Here is a 19,810-nt window from a genome sequence, read left to right on the forward strand (position 1 = left end):
CTCTGAAGGATAACCTGATCAACCAGGCTGTGACTCATACGTCAGGCTGTGAGCAGTCGCGTCCAACAGCCTAGTGACCAGACCAGCAACCAGGAGGCCTGGTCGGGGACCGGGCCGCGGGAACGTTGAGCCCAGAAATCATTGCAAGGTAGTGTGAACGCAACTTTTCAGGTCGTCTGTGTGGATGTGATTGAATTCCTTAATGCACAAATGAACAAAGAACATTATGAAATGAACAAAATGAACAAAGCTTATAGAGAATTTTGATATCTAATGTGTCCGTAGTGTTCATATTGATATCGTGACTCATACGTGATAACTCATACGTGATATTTTAATTCATAAATATTTTACTTTAGTCGACCAGGTATGTCTAATGTTGTTCCGAGTGAGCGAAGCTTTCTGGAAGGCCAATCTTTATGAACACCGGTTAAGGGGCTGTAGTTTAAACTGCTTCCTGGCGTTCATTAAATCATAAAGAAGATAGGGCTCGCGTTTTAATTAGGTTTGGGAAGTATCTAACTGGCAATATTTATTATGGGTTCAGAAATATAAGTTAATTTTATGTAATGTGATTTAGGTTTAGTAATATAAATTGGATTGTTTTTAATTAGTGTTTATTAACGTGCAGCTCTATTCAATTATCAAAGTTTAACAACAGGTGATTTTAGTTATCACTGAAGGTTGTTAGTTAGTATTATTATTATTGGGTATAGTAGTATAGCATTGTTAGCATAGTTAGTATAATATTGGGGAGTAGAAGAACTCCCAGAACCCCATCAATCAACCTAGGGCCTGATTCATGAAGCAGTTACGCAAGTACTTACGAACGTGTACATCTTTCCTCAATCTTTGACGGCTTTGGTTACATTTATTAAACAGTTTACAAGCATGAAAACTTGCCAATCAACTGTTGTTATTGTTATAAACAGCTTCCTGGTGCTTCGGAGCTCATTGACTGTTTAATAATTGTAAACAAAGCCCCCAAAGATTGAGAAAAGATGGACAGGTTCGTAAGTGCTTGCGTAACTGCTTCGTGAATCTGGCCCCTGTCAACCCGCTACGTTGAGGTGCTTCCGGGGCTTAGCGTCCCCGCGGCCCGGTCGTCGACCAGGCCTCCAGTGGGAAAAGATCAGGACTATTAAAGTCTAGATGCAATTAGGATTCAATTTAGTATCGGTTAATATATCGAAGGGTTGTGTCTTGTATAACTTTATAACCTGTATTATATATAGACGGGGTACCACCTCTGGTGCAAGTGTAAGGACCCATAGCCTCGGAGAAGAAAATAAAGAGTACTCAGAGAAGACCGTGGGGATCCTCACTGAACACCTGTATTTATATAACCAACAACAAGAGTCATCGTTATTGATCACCATTACAAATGATGAGTTATTATCTTGATCATAGTTACAATAGGCATCACTATCAGTCACCATTATTCTCTAATCACTACCACCACCATCATTACTCACCATTACTACCAGTCTACAATTATCATCATCTTTTCATCAGCCTGGACCACCCCATCCTCATTACTCTTCTCATTTGTATCGTGATTAATCAACAAGCACAAATGAAGTCTCTCAAGGACCCTTTTAATCAGACCGTCTTCGCGGACCAATCGAGGTTAGATGTCCACATATTTCAGCAAATCATCAGGGGAAAATTATAACTTGCTTCACATTTTTAAAATTATCTAATCAACTAACGGGGGATTTTTCTCGTTCATGTATGAAACTTTCACCAAATGAGGGGAAAGTTTTCCGTGCACGGAAGAAAATGTAAAATAGAACCAGTGAAGAGCAGAGGTGCCATAGGCACAGAGAACAGTGTAAACATCAGAGGTCCGCGGCTGTTCAACGTCCTCCCAGCGAGCATAAGAAATATTGCCGGAACAACCGTGGACATCTTCCAGAGAAAACTAGATTGTTTCCTCCAAGGAGTGCCGGACCAACCGGGCTGTGGTGGGTATGTGGGCCTGCGGGCCGCTCCAAGCAACAGCCTAATGGACCAAACTCTCACAAGTTAAGCCTGGCCTCGGGCCGGGCTTGGAGATTAGACGAACTCACAGAACCCCATCAAGATGGTATCAAGCAGGTATCCAATCACCCGACGAGGTGCATCTTTCCCGCGCAAATTTCATCCAATCTCCTGACGAGGAAAGGCTTTCCCCGCGCCCGTTTCATCCAATCACAGACAAGAAGCTTCCCGCCAGATAGTTTGCGCGGGCTCCGGCCCCACATCCAAAGCAACAGGGTGTGGGGTAATATTCCCCTAATGTATTTTTGCTTGGAGCGTATTTTGAATGCAAATTTATCTGCCGTGTTTAATTAAGTTGGATGTATCGCTGGTTGCCAGCATGCCGGGTGAAGCGGAGTAGTGGGCGAGGGGTGTTGATGGCGGAACACGGACCAGGCTATGCATTTGTCCAGAGTCCGCCCACGATAATGCTACTATTGTTTTGACTCCTTGTATTTCAATTGTTTAATAACTTGCGTGTTGTGTTGCGAGTAGCTGGTGGTGGGTGTCTGTCTGTCTACTTGTTTGCTTGCCTGTCTGTCTGTCTGTCTGCTTGTGTGTATTCACCTAGTTGTGCTTGCGAGGGTTGAGCTGTGGCTCTTTCGACCCGCCTGTCAACTGTCAATCAATCAACTCCTCCCCCCACACACTCAAACTGGTGGGGCTGGTGGCTGAGTGGACAGTGCTCTACACTCGTAGACCTAGGGATCCGGGTTCGATCCCCGGCGCGGCGGAAAAACAAATGGGCAGAGTTTCCTTCACTCTGATGATCCTGTTACCTAGCAGTAAATAGGTACCTGGCAGTTAGACAGCTGCTACGGGCTGCTTCCTGGGGTGTGTGTGTGTGTGTGTGTGTGTGTGTGTGTGTGTGTCTGTGAAAAAAATAGTAGTTACCTTGAGGTTACCTTGAGATGATTTCGGGGCATGGCGACCCCGCGGCCCGGTCGTCGACCAGGCCTCCTCGTTGCTGGACTGATCAACCAGGCTGTTGGACGCGGCTGCTCGCAGCCTGACGTATGAGTCAGGCTGCGAGTTCCGGTTTGTTCAACTTAATAGATCAGATTTCTACTTTCGTTATACGTCGGTATATATACCAACGTATATCGTTAATATAAGTACTGCCAAAACAGGAGGATGGGCTGTGGAGGCTGACTCCATACACAGTGCCCAATGTAGATATGATAGAGCCCAGTAGGGTCAGGAACCTGTACATCAGTTGATTAACGGTTGAGAGGCGGGACCAAAGAGCCAGAGCTCAACCCTCGGAAGCACAACTAGGTGAGCACACACACATGAAGGTCAGACTCGTGTCGGGGATCTAGTCATTGGGCTGAAAAATTACAATGGTCAGTGGATTTAGCGTGATTGATGGGTGGCTGGACTGGACGTTCGTCCGTTTGTCACGTTTCGACAAGGATAGAAAATACACAAAAATTGGAGAGATTTGTTGATGGTTACATAGATTATTACTGGTGGACAAACACGTGGTATTAATTGGTGATCCACGTGCATATATATTATTATGACTGGCACGTGTATACCCTTACGGGCTATTCATGCCCGTGCCGCCTCTTTGGCTTAATCTTTATCTATCAGTGTATACCACCAGACACAGGGAGACGGCACCACTCCCGTGCCAGGTAAGTCCACTACGGGCTCACCATAGCCCGTGCTACTTGGAACCTGTTCCGAGTAGCTGAATCTATAACAACACCACCACCAGACACAGACGGGAGACATCTCCCGTCACGCAGGGTGCAGTCGCAACTCCACAGATCTCCAGTATCAGCTCTTGATACTGGTAATGGCTCAAAAGGGCCACCACTAACGGGGTGTTCATGCCCGTGCCACTTTTGGGTGGCTTAATCTTCATCAATCATCAATCACCAGACACAGAGTCCCCCAGGAGAGGTTGGAAGTCGCAGTTGGATACCAATTGTGTGTCTGAGACCCTCTCTTATTGTGGGTTATCTTGAGGTTATCCTGAGATGATTTCGGGGCTTTTTTTTTTAGTGTCCCCGCGGCCCGGTCTTCGACCAGGCCTCCACCCCCAGGAAGCAGCCCGTGACAGCTGACTAACACCCAGGTACCTATTTACTGCTAGGTAACAGTGGCATAGGGTGAAAGAAACTCTGCCCATTGTTTCTCGCCGGCGCCTGGAATCCAGGACCCAGGACCACAGGATCACAAGTCCAGCGTGCTGTCCGCTCGGCCCACCGGCTCCCGGGTATTCGTAGTCAGGTCGGTAGAGTTCCTGTCTTCCACCCCGGTGGTCGGGGGTTCGAGGCTCCCATGGTGCAAGTGAATAAAATATATACATGAGCTTGATTGGTCCCTAAGCATAAGACGATCCCTGGTGCAGTGGTCAGAGTTCCAGCGCTGTTGATTGGGAGACCTCGGCGGCCTGGGTTCGAATCCTGAGGGTTCAGAGAGAGTTTATTATATATTTGTTATATATAATTAGGGGGTACCACCTCTGGTGCAATTGTAAGGACCCACATCCTTGAAGAAGAAAATAAAAAGTATTCAGAGAAGACCTTATGGATTCTTACTGAACACTTTCATCGAGCCTGCCTCGGGCCGGGCTTGGGGAGTAGAAGAACTCCCAGAACCCCATCAACCAGGTATCAACTTTAATCTTTTCCTCTCCTACCACCATATATATATATATATATATATATATATATATATATATATATATATATAAATTTATATATATATATATATATATATATATAATTCCCAAAATTCCCTAATTATATATATATATATATATATATATATATATATATATATATATATATATATTATATATTTATATATTATATATATAATATATATATATATATATATATATATATATAATATATATATATATATATATATATATATATATATATATATATATATATATATATATATATATATATATATATATATAAAGTCCTATTGATACATATACTAACGCATCACAGTGTATGTTTAGATTATATTTGAACTGAATTGCATATATGAAAGGAATAGTATTGAGAAATGAGTTTATATGTGCACACGCCCATCTGAAGGTGAACAGAGATGAACATTTATGAGGACAGGCGCATATATATTTGTTGGCAAGGTGTGCGAGGACGTGGGGGGGGGGAACAATGGCAGGGAGCCAGGAGAGAAGTGACGATGATAAATGAAACCAAAGAATAATGTTGATGAAGATAATAATAATGTAAATATCAATTTTTATTGGTCCGTTTAATCATGTCTAAAGGTTAGATCACGGATGTGCGTGTGTGATGGGGTGGTGGTTGTCTCCGTAATGTGCAGGAGTTTTGAGTCGTTGACATGTTGTTGTTATAGATTCAGCTACTCGGAACAAGTTCCAAGTAGCACGGGCTATGGTGAGCCCGTAATAAAACATTGACAGCAATGGTATGTATGTATAGACACCTGTTATGTTATCTGCATCTCATATGCTACTTTGATCTTCTTGTGGGTCCGCGCGGGAGGGGGGGGGAGAGAGAGAGAGTTATACTACCAAGAGTGTGATGTAGTTTGATGATTTATCATTGTATACAATAGGGGTGAACGAGCCAATAAGGCAAAGAAGTAATGCCAGGAGACTTTGATCTGAGAGGGCGGTGGGGGGGGGGGGTGAGTGTGGTTATCTTGAGATGATTTCGGGGCTTAGCGTCCTCGCGGCCCGGTCCTTGACCAGGCCTTCTTTTTAGTTACACATCCCCCCAGAAAGCAACCCGTAGCAGCTGTCTAATTCTCATGTACCTATTTACTGCTAGGTGAACAGGGGCATAAAGGTGAAAGAAACTGCCCATTTCTTACCGCTCCATCGGGAATCGAACCCGGAACCTCAGGACTACGAATGCGAAGCGCTGTCCACTCAGCTGTCAGGGCCCCAGGAGTGGGGAAGTCATTCACAATATTAATATCTCCAGGTTCAAATTTACATTGAAATTTGAATATTTTTTATAATCGATTATAGTTTTTACAGTAAAAAAATATTCTTTTTTATATTCATATTTTATTTAAAAATTATTTATTAAAATCTATATTTAAAAAATTTATATTTTTTTACAGATTTACAGTAAATTATTTACCCAAGAGAAAGCCATAATGGCAAAACACATACACATTATATATATATATATATATATATATATATATATATATGTATATATATATATATATATATATATATATATATATATATATATATATATATATATATACTGTATACTCAAGATTTAGATTTAAAGCTACATTTATTAGGTTTTTAAACATCATTACAGTTGTCGAATTCAGAAGCAGAAACTGTATCCGTAACAGCTTGAATAATTCGCTACGGTAATGACTGAACTAAACAGGTTTATATCTCTTTAAATCAAATTTGACGATTTTGGCATAAAATGAGTAACATTTAGCTAACAATTTTAAAGATATATATTGACAAAATTAAAGTGTAGTTTATCATTAGAGCGTTAAGACATATATTGGCACATTTTATATCAGAAAAGTATGTTGATAAGACAATATATAGAATATAAACTTATTACTTCATGAAGTTATATAAAAATGTTCCCACACACTCGGCAGTGTCCATCAAGAGATTCTGCGGCTGTAGCGGATCAAAATCACTCCCAACACACGGTGCATACAATATAGATCTGACTTCAATAGAACTGAAAAGTCCTGTCAGTAAGCCTTCTCTTTGTGACTAGTTCCTTCCTAATTCCAAATATCCAGATGGGAGTCTCTACTGCTTTCTTTACTGACGAGTTATTCTGTTCTAGCCCCTATACCCGCTACACCACATATATATATATATATATATATATATATATATATATATATATATATATATATATATATATATATATATATATATATATATATATATATAATTACTCTTAAGTTGTATTTCCTAACAATTAGGTTGATGTTACTAGAAAAGTTAGAGTGGTCATTGGTGTAGGTGTGTTGATCAACAAGAAAATGAGTTTGCAGGATGGGTCCCATCAAACAAATGGATATAATTAATTAGTGAATTCAGTCTTCAAGTGTAGGTGTAGATAGGACCAGGTGCACCAGGGCTGGCAGGAGATGGTTAGGAATGCCAGGATGACCTCCCAAAATTCGTCTTCAACATTTCCTCCATTCACAGTTCAGTTTACTAAGGTGAACAGTTTGAATGTCCCCATAGTTCACATCCATATATACATAGACATTCTTAAATTACTTTCGGCCAAGAGTGAAGATAAACAGATTCACTCATAGACATTTGTTCTGACTTTGGGTCTCTAATAGCATCAGAAGAAATGGCTAACGGAGCCTTTGAAGAAATAATACGCTCCAGATGCTTTTTCAGAATAATTCACAGGAATCTCTCTGCGTAGTAATTTTAGTTTTGGATCGATACAAGAGGAATCGTGAGAGTTAAAGGGAACACTTGGCAGGACTGAATGTTAGGTTGTATTCAGCACTATACTCTTCTCATATTTCTAGCAAGGTTTCCTTATCGTCTTTGGTGGAGTGCGACTAGGTACCCTCTCGGCCTCATCCTGTATCTCGCCTGATCAACCAGGCTGATGCCTGATCAACCAGGCTGATGCCTGATCAACCAGGCTGATGCCTGATCAACCAGGCTGATGCCTGATCAACCAGGCTGATGCCTGATCAACCAGGCTGATGCCTGATCAACCAGGCTGTGTCAGAACGTCTTGAGGGAGATGGGTAGGAGACACTGTAAAGTAACATCTGTTTTGTTCCTGTACTTCTTCACTAGACTGGCTACAAGAGCGACACTCTCATGCAAGAACACGCCGAAGTGGTCTTATAGCTATATTTGTCTGTTTACAGAGACTGCCCACGAATGGCTTTCTCTCTTTTTGTTTACACAAATGAGTTAGCGCTTCTGCTTATAGTGTCCTCCCGTCGCCAGTGTGGTAGAATATGATAATTTTAATCTTCCGCGGGGTCTCGCAAGGTACTATCTCCCGTTGCTTATTGTGGTGTGTGTACCTGTGGTCGTAGTTCATCACTTTGTACAGTTACACCCCGCTCCTGTGCCAGGTAAGTCCACTACGGGCTCACCATAGCCCGTGCTACTTGCCCCGCTCCTGTGCCAGGTAAGTCCACTACGGGCTCACCATAGCCCGTGCTACTTGCCCCGCTCCTGTGCCAGGTAAGTCCACTACGGGCTCACCATAGCCCGTGCTACTTGCCCCGCTCCTGTGCCAGGTAAGTCCACTACGGGCTCATCATTGCCCGTGCTACTTGCCCCGCTCCTGTGCCAGGTAAGTCCACTACGGGCTCACCATAGCCCGTGCTACTTGCCCCGCTCCTGTGCCAGGTAAGTTCACTACGGGCTCACCATAGCCCGTGCTACTTGCCCCGCTCCTGTGCCAGGAAAGTCCACTACGGGCTCACCATAGCCCCTGCTACTTGCCCCGCTCCTGTGCCAGGTAAGTCCACTACGGGCTCACCATAGCCCGTGCTACTTGCCCCGCTCCTGTGCCAGGAAAGTCCACTACGGGCTCACCATAGCCCGTGCTACTTGGAACTTTTGTTCCCAGTACCTGAATGTAAAACTAAAACAACACCCGTTTTCTATATTATCGGGAAACTGTTGGTGTTTATTTTGGGAGTTGGTCGTGTTTGTAGTGGTTGTTAAGGTTCTATAAGTTCTGCTTCTCGTTGGTTATAACTCCCGTTGTTTGGTTATCGCGCCGGTCATAACTCCCGTTGTTTGGTTATCGCGCCGGTCATAACTCCCGTTGTTTGGTTATCGCGCCGGTCATAACTTAATTGTTTATCATGACTGGTGCGGCCTGACGAGGGCCGGATGAGTGGTAATGTATCCCCATTGGCCAAACTATTATGTATTAACGATAAGACCTACCATTAATGTATGATGACTTACTGTAAGATATTTAGCTCTTGTAATAGCACTTTCCCTGTAACTAGCTGACATTGTAACTATAAGGTGTGAAGGATTGATGAAATTGTTTATGTAATAATCCAAGATGAGGTCTGATAAAGACCTTTTGTGCCCTCTGTAATGCTTTTGCGCTACCGCTCACAGGATGAGTATGGGGTGCACAATAAACTAAAAAATGAATGTGGCACCACTGCCTCCCACTTGCCATGCTAACATTTACCTCGTGATAAGAAGACATGATTCATCAAACATGAATCAATATTCATCAAGCATTTACATGTCCTCTTACGTAACCTGTGCATCTTTCCTCAATCATGTCGGATTATAATCTGCATTAATGATAGTTTACACATTTGTAAAGTTGGCATTCCAAAGTTATTATTGTTGCAGAGAACCTTTCATCACCTTGGCACTCAGGAAGTGTATCATAAGTGCCAAGTAAGCTGCCATGACTGAGGGAACACGTGTAAGTTTCGCAAGTAGACACACAATAGACCCTGGCAAGTTGTAGGTAGCATTTTGTTGTATGAAAGATGTGGATATAAGCACGTCCTGATCGCTCTTGTCATTTGTTATTGTTCTCTTTCCAGGTATGTGATTGGTGGTGGTGAAGGTCCACGCCTCCAGGTGAGTTTTTGTTGACTGTTAACACTTGGGTACCGGAATGGGTCGGTGAAGGGTGCGACATGTGTGGACCTTACCTTGGTTCTCGCACTTGCTTACTGTCAATATTGGCTTATTTAATAAGTGCATATGTGACATACTAATTGATTGGGAATATTTTAGTTTACCTTGAAAACCTTCATAGAAAACACCGACTTCACCTAACCTTCTTAGTTTAGTATGTCACATATGCACTTATTAAATAAGCCAATATTGACAGAAAGCAAATGCGAGAACGGGTTGTACCTTGAGGTTACCTTACCTTACCTAACCTTACCTTGAGGTTACCTTACTTTACCTTAGCCTCACTCCATACCTGCCACCGACCAGGATTACCACCCTCCCGACCCCCATGTGGCCAGGCGGTATAAATAATCTAATATAGCTAATAATAATCTAATATAAATAATCTAAAGATAATCTAATCTAAATAATATCCAGGCAGGATAACATCGTCATGTTATCCTGCTTCTCGATGGATAACCGAGAGGGTGGATATATCTCCTAACTTCGTTCTTTAGGTTGAGATTTAGCTCATGTAACCTGACCTAGTGGCTTAGTCCTCCTATTCAAGCACTAGTCTTGCTGCAAATATCTAAAAAAAATTGCGTTTAGTTTTAAGCTTCACGAGGTGCGGATTCCATGCCTGTGCTGTGTACTCTAATATTGGCCTCACAATGCTGGATACATTGGCTTGAAAGAGTACTTATATTTTTTAAATGTCGATCTAATTAATGTTTGAGCGTTTTCAATATGGTGCGGAATAGGAGAAAGAGTTTTAGGGTAAAGAGGTAATTGCAACTAGCTCACAGGTAAGACTCAGACGTCATGATTACCTGTTAATATCACCCTAGTTACACCCTAGTTACCAGGCACCCATACATCTCCACCTAATGGGTAGACGGGACACCACGAGCGTAGCTCTCATCCTGTAACTACACTTAGGTAATTACACTTAGGTAATTACCCCCCTCACCTCATCATCTGAGAGGCTCCCGTCTATAGTCTCCTCTGTCCCTCCACATCCAGCAGGTGTGGACAGAGAGAGGGACAGGAGGAGAGGGGACGGCGCTGTGGGAGTTGGCAGACGGCCCATGGCTGCCACCTGTACTCACAACATTCTCACATCCACGAGTGGGAGAAGAGCAGTAAAGCAGAGATAGGAGAATGAATAGAATGATAGAATGAATGACGGTAGAATTTGCGTGGTGAGGAAGGTGCCTTGAGTTACTATAGAATGGAGATGAGAATAAAAATGGAAGAAAATAATAGAGAGAGAGAGAAGGTAGTGTAAGTGGAGGGCGCTTGAATCATCATCTCATGTAGCTAATTCATTCTCTGTTATTGCCATCACTGCTGCACCCATCCGACGGTGTCTGCTGGCTGGCTGGCTGTCTGCTGGCTGGCTGGCTGGCTCACCATTCATTGTCTCCTCAACGTTCTCTCTCATCGTTCCAACTTCTCAACATTACCTATGAAACGTTGTATACTGGTCGTTATTACCCTGAGAAACGTTCTCTTCTCACCAGCTTCACGAGGAACGCAACTTTTCTATAATGGACTTGTTGCATGTTCCGATGATCCACAAGCTGGTTGATCCATCCCTCTAACCCCCCCTTCCCCCCCCCCCCACCACAAAAACACACACCTAGACCTATGTTAAAACACTAGGATGTTTAATTATCACGCCACACAAATCAAATGTTTATTCAGGTAAAAGCACATACATAGAGGATTAGTTACAAACATAATCTTGGATTTATAGATAGAGCTAGTACATACAATACCTATAGCCACTAGTACGCATAGTGTTTCGGACCCTCTATACAAAAATGTATAGAGGGCTCTATACAAAAATGTATAGAGGGCTCTATATAATTTAACACGGATGTATATTGATATTCGACAATCTTGTGATTCTCTGGACTAATCAGTCATCTTGGTGCAAGATTCAGAAGCTAATTTCCGTCTGATTAGTGAGTGGTTTGTCTGGGGTATTTACTAAAGACCCAACGGTTCTAACGTTGCGATTTAAAACCTAAACCATTTCGATTCGTTGGGTTTTTAAAAGACTCGTAAAACTGCGTCTAAAACCACTCAGTTGTTGACGGAAACTCACAGGCTCCTAAAGCCTTTATGCGGTCGTAAATGCTAGTTGATAAATTCTTATCAAAAGATAAGACACTATTAGCTGGATCATAAGGTACCGGGGAGATCGTCCGCGCACTCGACCATGTTATTAAACCTGCACTCATCTCTCGAGTGCACTCATTAAGGCACTCAAACACCTGTCCAGCTGTCACCCAGGAGCTAGACTTCATGTCCCCGTAGTCACTGGTAGGTGAGTACTCAAACTAAGTGATAACCTCGCACTCAAATGGAGTGATAACCCCTCACTCAAACGGTGCGATAATCCTCACTCAAATGGAGCGATAATCCTCACTCAAGCGGTGCGATAATCCTCACTCAAATAAGCGTTAACTTCACTCGTGATCTAAACAGACATTAACTCGGAAGTGCTCAAACGGGTCTGCAATTGCTGAGCATTACAGTACGACTCACAGTAGAGCGACACGTGCAACGTGCAGCCACAAACAACTTGATATATCATGACACGTTTGGAGGGACGGGCCGCTGCATCATCCCCGTCTTACGGTTTGACAAGCGTCAAGTCTACACGGGTTCAAGTCGCTTACGGTGCTGGCCAAGCCTAGTAGTGTCAGCTAGTAAGCTGGCAACTAATTTGCCAGCTTTACTAATTTAATTTTACTTTGCTAGCTTTGCCTTTATACTAATAAAGCTGCGGAAACAGTGAATAACAGAAGCACTATCTTACCTACCTTGAGGTTACCTTGAGGTGATTCCGGGGCTTAGCGACCCCCGCGGCCCGGTCGTCGACCAGGCCTCCTAGTTGCTGGACTGGTCAACCAGGCTGTTGACTAACTCCCATCTAGTATACGAAATATATACCTGGAACAAAAGCTGAAGCTTTCAAGCAGGAACTTGATTAGTTTCCTGCTAGCAGGGCTGTGTGGGCTATGTGGGTCTGCGGGCTGCTAACACAAACAACTTTACTGATCAGGCAGAAAATAAGACAAAAAATACTAGGAAATCGACAACACGTAAGTCAGTAGCGGGCCAGCCAAAGGCTGAGGGCCCGAACAGGAAGATCTCCGGGAGTAAAGAAGGATAAGCCACAGGTAAACAAATCATTTAATAATAAGGTCTTGACGTATAAGTGTGAGGGGGAGGGGGGGGGGGGGTGGACGTTCCAAGCTAGAGTCAACATGACGTTAAAAAACAGTATTTCTTGGAGCTGCAATGTCTCCGCATGCATTTAGATAAAAGCCAAGAGGCCAGTGGAGATTTATACGATGCGGTAGTGAGTGGTGTCTGACTTGGCCAGTGTCTGTTGTGTGTTTTCTCCTTTACTCGCCTAGTTGTACTCACCTAGTTGTGGGGGGTTGAGCTTTGGCTCTTTGGTCCCGCCTCTCAACCGTTAATTAACTGGTGTACAGGTTCCTGAGCCTACTGGGCTCTATTATATTTACATTGGGCACTGTGTATGGAGTCAGCCTCCACAGCCCATCCTCCTGTTTTGGTAGTACTTATATTAACGATATACGTTGGTATATCAAGACTGTTAACAGATATACGTTAATATAATTAACGATATACGTTGGTATATCAAGACTTAACAGATCAACCTCCACTACCCCCACCTCCGCCTGATGTAGTCTCTCTACACATAACATTTGCATGTCATTTACATCTCTTTATTATAATTTATGCTTCGTTAACGTTTACCTTAATTTGTTTATCCTCCTCATGCTGCTCCTCTTCCTCTGCCGGTCGTTAAGGTAGGCTCAAGCGTTCAAGGAACTTGACAAAATCATTAAGAAGATGCCTGATCAACCAAGTTGTGATTTTCGTCCCGCGGGGCTGTTGATGCTAATAGCTTTACTGACCAGACTGTTTTTGTCCTTTTATACTTTTCCTCCATCTGTTAATTTATTTTCCTCCTCCTCTCGCCTCTTCTCCTGCATTTATTATCCATGCACTGCCTATGTCAGATAATCTGTCGTCGACGCTGTAAATTTCCTTTAATATTTTGTATGTGGTGACCATAATCCGGAGGGAGCCGGTCGGGCGAGTGGACAGCACGCTGGGCTTGTGATCCTGGGTTCGATCCCAGGCGCCGGCGAGAAACAATGGGCGGAGTTTCTTTCACCCTATGCCCCTGTTACCTAGCAGTAAAATAGGTACCTGGGTGTTAGTCAGCTGTCACGGGCTGCTTCCTGGGGGTGGAGGCCTGGTCGAGGACCGGGCCGCGGAGACACTAAAGCCCCAAAATCATCTCAAGATAACCTCAAGATAACCATGTCTACCTTTATTGGCGCGAGCTTTAATTCGTGTAGTCTTTCCTCATATCTCTTACCTCTCAGCTCGGGCCCTTGTTGTAGTTGGCATCACCATTAGACACTTAAATAGCAAATTACTCTCAGATTGTCCAAGAAATAGTGCGTTTAGACTCAATTAAGATAATTATAGTTTTGCCCTGTAAGGTGTGTCGTATTAAGATAATCTGATTATACACATCTCAAATGAAACGCTTAATGTAATGCACAATCAATTAAGCCGTAATTAGTGGTGTTAAGTAACGAGGGCGCCTAATGACTGCCGTTCATTAGCTGTTGACCTATTGGGATCGTTCCTTCCATGACTCGTCTCATGCTACTGCTGCTGTTGCTCCTGCTGCTGCTGCTGCTGCTGCTGCTGCTGCTGCTGCTCCTGCTGCTGCTGCTGCTGCTGCTGCTGCTGCTACTGCTGCTCCTGCTGCTGCTCCTGCTGCTGCTGCTGCTGCTGCTGCTGCTGCTACTGCTGCTGCTGCTGCTGCTGCTGCTGCTGCTGCTCCTGCTGCTGCTGCTGCTGCTGCTGCTACTGCTGCTGCTGCTACTGCTGCTGCTGCTGCTGCTGCTGCTGCTGCTGCTGCTGCTACTACTACTGCTGATTTCGTGGTTGTTATTGTTACTAAACTATGTGAACCCCTGACAGGCCTGAGAGTAGGGGTAGGGGACAGTAGGGGCCTGACAGCTGGATGGAGAGCGCTTCGGATTCGTAGTCCTGAGGTTCCGGGTTCAATCCCCGGTGGAGGCGGAGACAAATGGGCAAAATGTTTCTTTCACCCTGATGCCTATGTTACCTAGCAGTAAATAGGTACCTGGGAGTTAGACAGCTGCTACGGGTTGCTTCCTGGGGGTGTGTAACAAAAAGGAGGCCTGGTCGAGGACCGGGCCGCTGGGACGCTAAGTCCCGAAATCACCTCAAGATAACCTCAAGATAACTTCAAGATAACCCCTTGATGGACCTCAAGTAGAGGATGGCAGATGTAGTCTAAGACTATTCTTTTGAGATGTGTCTTATTGTCTCAATACACTTGAAATTGAACTTTGTTTCTGTTACTGCTGTTTCTGTTGCTGCTGTTGGTACTGTTACAGCTGTTTCTGTTGCTGCTGTTGGTACTGTTACAGCTGTTTCTGTTGCTGTTGGTACTGTTACAGCTGTTTCTGTTGCTGCTGTTGGTACTGTTACAGCTGTTTCTGTTGCTGCTGTTGGTACTGTTACAGCTGTTTCTGTTGCTGCTGTTGGTACTGTTACAGCTGTTTCTGTTGCTGCTGTTGGTACTGTTACAGCTGTTTCTGTTGCTGCTGTTGGTACTGTTACAGCTGTTTCTGTTGCTGCTGTTGGTACTGTTACAGCTGTTTCTGTTGCTGCTGTTGGTACTGTTACAGCTGTTTCTGTTGCTGCTGTTGGTACTGTTACAGCTGTTTCTGTTGCTGCTGTTGGTACTGTTACAGCTGTTTCTGTTGCTGCTGTTGGTACTGTTACAGCTGTTTCTGTTGCTGCTGTTGGTACTGTTACAGCTGTTTCTGTTGCTGCTGTTGGTACTGTTACAGCTGTTTCTGTTGCTGCTGTTGGTACTGTTACAGCTGTTTCTGTTGCTGCTGTTGGTACTGTTACAGCTGTTTCTGTTGTTGCTGTTGTTTACAGCGACCGTGACTGTGATCGTGAATGCTGTTGTTGCAAGACGGACGCAGGTTCGAATCCTCGTCACGGCCCTTGTGGATTTGTTCACTTGCCGTTTGTCCCTCCCTCACTCTCTCCGTCTATGGAACCCTCACTTCCTCCCTCCCCCCTTTCTCTCCCTCTGTTTCCGTCTCTCCCTCTCTCTAACCCTCCCTCCTCATTTCCCTTCCTCTCTCCGGTTTTGCCTCTCCTTCCCTTTCTTCATCTGCGTCCCTCCCTCCCTCCCTCTTTCACAACTTTCATGTTTTAGCCTTCAAGATAGGAGGAAGTTTGGCCGTGTGCTGGCAATTTAATGATAGGCAGGAAGAGATAGGAGGGGCGATGGGAAAGAAGGAAAGGTAGGGGGTAAAAATGATAGGGAAGGTGTGTAGCTAGGGAGGCAGAATGAGCTATAAAGGAAAGCGTGAGAGAATGTTAGTAATGACAAAGGGAGAAATAGGTAGAAATCACCACTAGTACCACAATCACTTAACAGTTAGGCAGCACTAGTACCATCACCAACCACCACAATCATCATGCCGAGTAAGGCAGTGGAAGAGATTGTAACCACTTTATCTGCTCCCGGAGTCAAGACGTCAAAAATTCTTTGAAATTCCAGTTACAGGTGCGGGCGTCCGGCGGTTCCTTCCCTGCTGTGCTTTGGCCAAATTTGATATCAGCTGCGACAGGATGCTCTGAGAAACAGTCTCGGGTCGTCTGGTTGTGGTGTCTGTCTTGTACTGTCTGTCTGTGTCTGTCTGTCTGCGTGTAGGAGTCGTCTTGTCCTGTCTGTGTTTGTCTGTCTTGAATCAGAATGTTGTAAATGTTGGAGCCGGTCGGCCGAGCGGACAGCACGCTGGACTTGTGATCCTGTGGTCCTGGGTTCGATCCCAGGCGCCGGCGAGAAACATTGGGCAGAGTTTCTTTCACCCTATGCCCCTGTTACCTAGTAGTAAAATAGGTACCTGGGTGTTAGTCAGCTGTCACGGGCTGCTTCCTGGGGGTGGAGGCCTGGTCGAGGACCGGACCGCGGGGACACTAAAGCCCCGAAATCATCTCAAGATAACCTCAAGAAATGTATATCTTTAATTTTCTTTCCCCGTGATTCCTGATTTAGTTTTAATTCTTCCTTTTTCTCATTTTATTCCTTCACTCATTTTTTTTTTACTTTAATTCTCTATTTTCTTATATTTTTCATATTCATTTGACTCTCCTCCATTCATTCTATTCTCTTTCAATTCCAGCCATCCCCTTCTTTCCTTCTCCCTTACCTTCTTCCTTACCTTCTCTCGCTCTTATATCTCACAACTTGACCGCAATAATCCTCAGGAGGAGCCTTTTGTGCACTGTTTTACGCGATGGTGGGACGACACAACCAACTTCTAATCCTGGGGAAAATAACTCCATTGCTGAGGTAGAGTGGAGGAGAGAGAGAGAGAGAGAGAGAGAGTGGAATTGGGAGGGAGAGGAGGAGACAAGAGAAAAAGAGAGAGAAGGGAGGCCTATGAAATAAGTTTGATAAAAGGTATGAGAATATATCTCTCCAGGTATAACCAAGCTAATAGATAACAAATACGAATTGGCTGAACTGAAGAATACTAAAGTTTTGCCGACATATATATTTGGTGAGGGGTTGAGAGGGTGACCAACCCCCATGGTTCACACCTTCAACACCTGAAGGTGAGGGGTTGAGAGGGTGACCAACCCCCATGGTTCACACCTTCAACACCTGAAGGTGAGGGGTTGAGAGGGTGACCAACCCCCATGGTTCACACCTTCAACACCTGAAGGTGAGGGGTTGAGAGGGTGACCAACCCCCATGGTTCACACCTTCAACACCTGAAGGTGAGGGGTTGAGAGGGTGACCAACCCCCATGGTTCACACCTTCAACACCTGAAGGTGAGGGGTTGAGAGGGTGACCAACCCCCATGGTTCACACCTTCAACACCTGAAGGTGAGGGGTTGAGAGGGTGACCAACCCCCATGGTTCACACCTTCAACACCTGAACAATAACCTCAATGGTGAAATATACCTAATATGTGCTTGTGTGTGTGTGTGTGTGTGTACTCACCTAATTGTGCTTGCGGGGGTTGAGCTCTGGCTCTTTGGTCCCGCCTCTCAACCGTCAATCAACAGGTGTACAGATTCCTGAGTCTATTGGGCTCTATCATATCTACACTTGAAACTGTGTATGGAGTCAGCCTCCACCACATTACTTCCTAATGCATTCCATTTGTCAACCACTCTGACACTAAACAAGTTTTTTTCTAATATCTCTGTGGCTCATTTGGGCACTCAGTTTCCACCTGTGTACTCACCTAATTGTACTCACCTAATTGTGCTTGCGGGGGTTGAGCTCTGGCTCTTTGGTCCCGCCTCTCAACCGTCAATCAACTGGTGTACAGATTCCTGAGCCTATTGGGCTCTATCATATCTACATTTGAAACTGTGAATGGAGTCAGCCTCCACCACATCACTTCCTAATGCATTCCATTTGCTAACTACTCTGACACTGAAAAAGTTCTTTCTAACGTCTCTGTGGCTCATTTGGGTACTCAGCTTCCACCTGTGTCCCCTTGTTCGCGTCCCACCAGTGTTGAAAAGTTCGTCCTTGTTTACCCGGTCGATTCCCCTGAGGATTTTGTAGGTTGTGATCATGTCCCCCCTTACTCTTCTGTCTTCCAGTGTCGTGAGGTGCATTTCCCGCAGCCTTTCCTCATAACTCATGCCTCTTAGTTCTGGGACTAGTCTAGTAGCATACCTTTGGACTTTTTCCAGCTTCGTCTTGTGCTTGACAAGGTACGGGCTCCATGCTGGGGCCGCATACTCCAGGATTGGTCTTACATATGTGGTGTACAAGATTCTGAATGATTCCTTACACAGGTTCCTGAACGCCGTTCTGATGTTAGCCAGCCTCGCATATGCCGCAGACGTTATTCTCTTTATGTGGGCTTCAGGAGACAGGTTTGGTGTGATATCAACTCCTAGATCTTTCTCTCTGTCTGTTTCATTAAGTACTTCATCTCCTATTCTGTATCCTGTGCCTGGCCTCCTGTTTCCACTGCCTAGTTTCATTACTTTGCATTTACTCGGGTTGAACTTCAACAGCCATTTGTTGGACCATTCACTCAGTCTATCCAGGTCATCTTGTAGCCTCCTACTGTAGTGTGTGTGTGTGTGTGTGTGTGTGTGTGTGTGTGTGTGTGTGTGTGTGTGTGTGTGTGTGTGTGTGTGTGTGTGTGTGTGTACTCACCTAGTTAAGCTTGCATGGCCAAGCATCTGCTCTTAAGCCCCTTCATTTGACCATGAATGGTTCAATGTGACTTTCATTCGTTTTCCTTATCATGTTTATATTTAAAGCTGTGTATGGAAATGGCTTCGACATCTTGCCCAGCTAGTCCGTTCCACTTATTTATAAGTCTTAGACTGAAAAAGATCTTTCTGACGTCCCTGTGACTCATCTGTGTTTTCAGTTTGTAATTATATCCTCTCGTTCTACTATTCCCTAATCTGAACACTACTTCTATAAAAAAATTTCCAATCCTTCTTAGTATCTTGTACGCTGTTATCATGTCTGCCCATTCCTTCATCACTATAACTATGATCCCTCAGAGGATTCGAACCCAGGCTGCCAGGAGTCTCTCTACCAACTACACTGGTACCATGACCACTGCAACAGCACCAAGGTCTTTAATGAAACTTATCCAATGTACACCATTGTTTCAAGATGTATTTTATGTTGATATATTTTTAATCTTCAGATTGATAAGACATTATTCTGCTCAATCTTCACATGAACAAGTGTACAGTACCTGAAAAATAAATTAAAATCCTTATGTTCTGAAGGAGTTTAAAACACGTCATAATATAATTCGAGACAGAAGAGGAGAAAGATTGAGAGATAGGGAGAGGGAGAGAGATAGGAAGGGAGAGGAGCTATGAGGGAGGGAGAGGAGCTATGAGGGAGGGAGAGGGGTTGTGTGGGGAAGGATGGAGAGAGCAGATAAACAAATAGGCAGCAATATCCGTCTCCTTGCCTGGCCTGCCTGTTAGGTACACACACGGTGTGTGTGTGTGTGTGTGTGTGTGTGTGTGTGTGTGTGTGTGTGTG

General features: G+C 44.2%; 1 protein-coding gene across 2 annotated transcripts in view; it reads left to right on the top strand.

Moving 5' to 3' along the window:
- Nucleotides 1–19,810, top strand: part of LOC138354971 (uncharacterized) — a 453,439-nt gene that overhangs the window by 391,267 nt on the left and 42,362 nt on the right. The window contains exon 2 of one of the 2 annotated variants that reach the window (XM_069309654.1): nt 9,559–9,744. The exons of the other annotated variant lie outside the window; for it this stretch is intronic. Coding sequence (XP_069165755.1) covers nt 9,559–9,579 — 21 coding nt within the window. The 3' untranslated portion in view covers nt 9,580–9,744. Of the gene's footprint in view, nt 1–9,558; nt 9,745–19,810 lie in introns of those variants that run through there. 2 annotated transcript variants of the gene reach the window in all.

This window comes from Procambarus clarkii, chromosome 65 (genome assembly GCF_040958095.1).
Source record: "Procambarus clarkii isolate CNS0578487 chromosome 65, FALCON_Pclarkii_2.0, whole genome shotgun sequence".
In the NCBI taxonomy this organism is placed as follows: domain Eukaryota; kingdom Metazoa; phylum Arthropoda; class Malacostraca; order Decapoda; family Cambaridae; genus Procambarus; species Procambarus clarkii.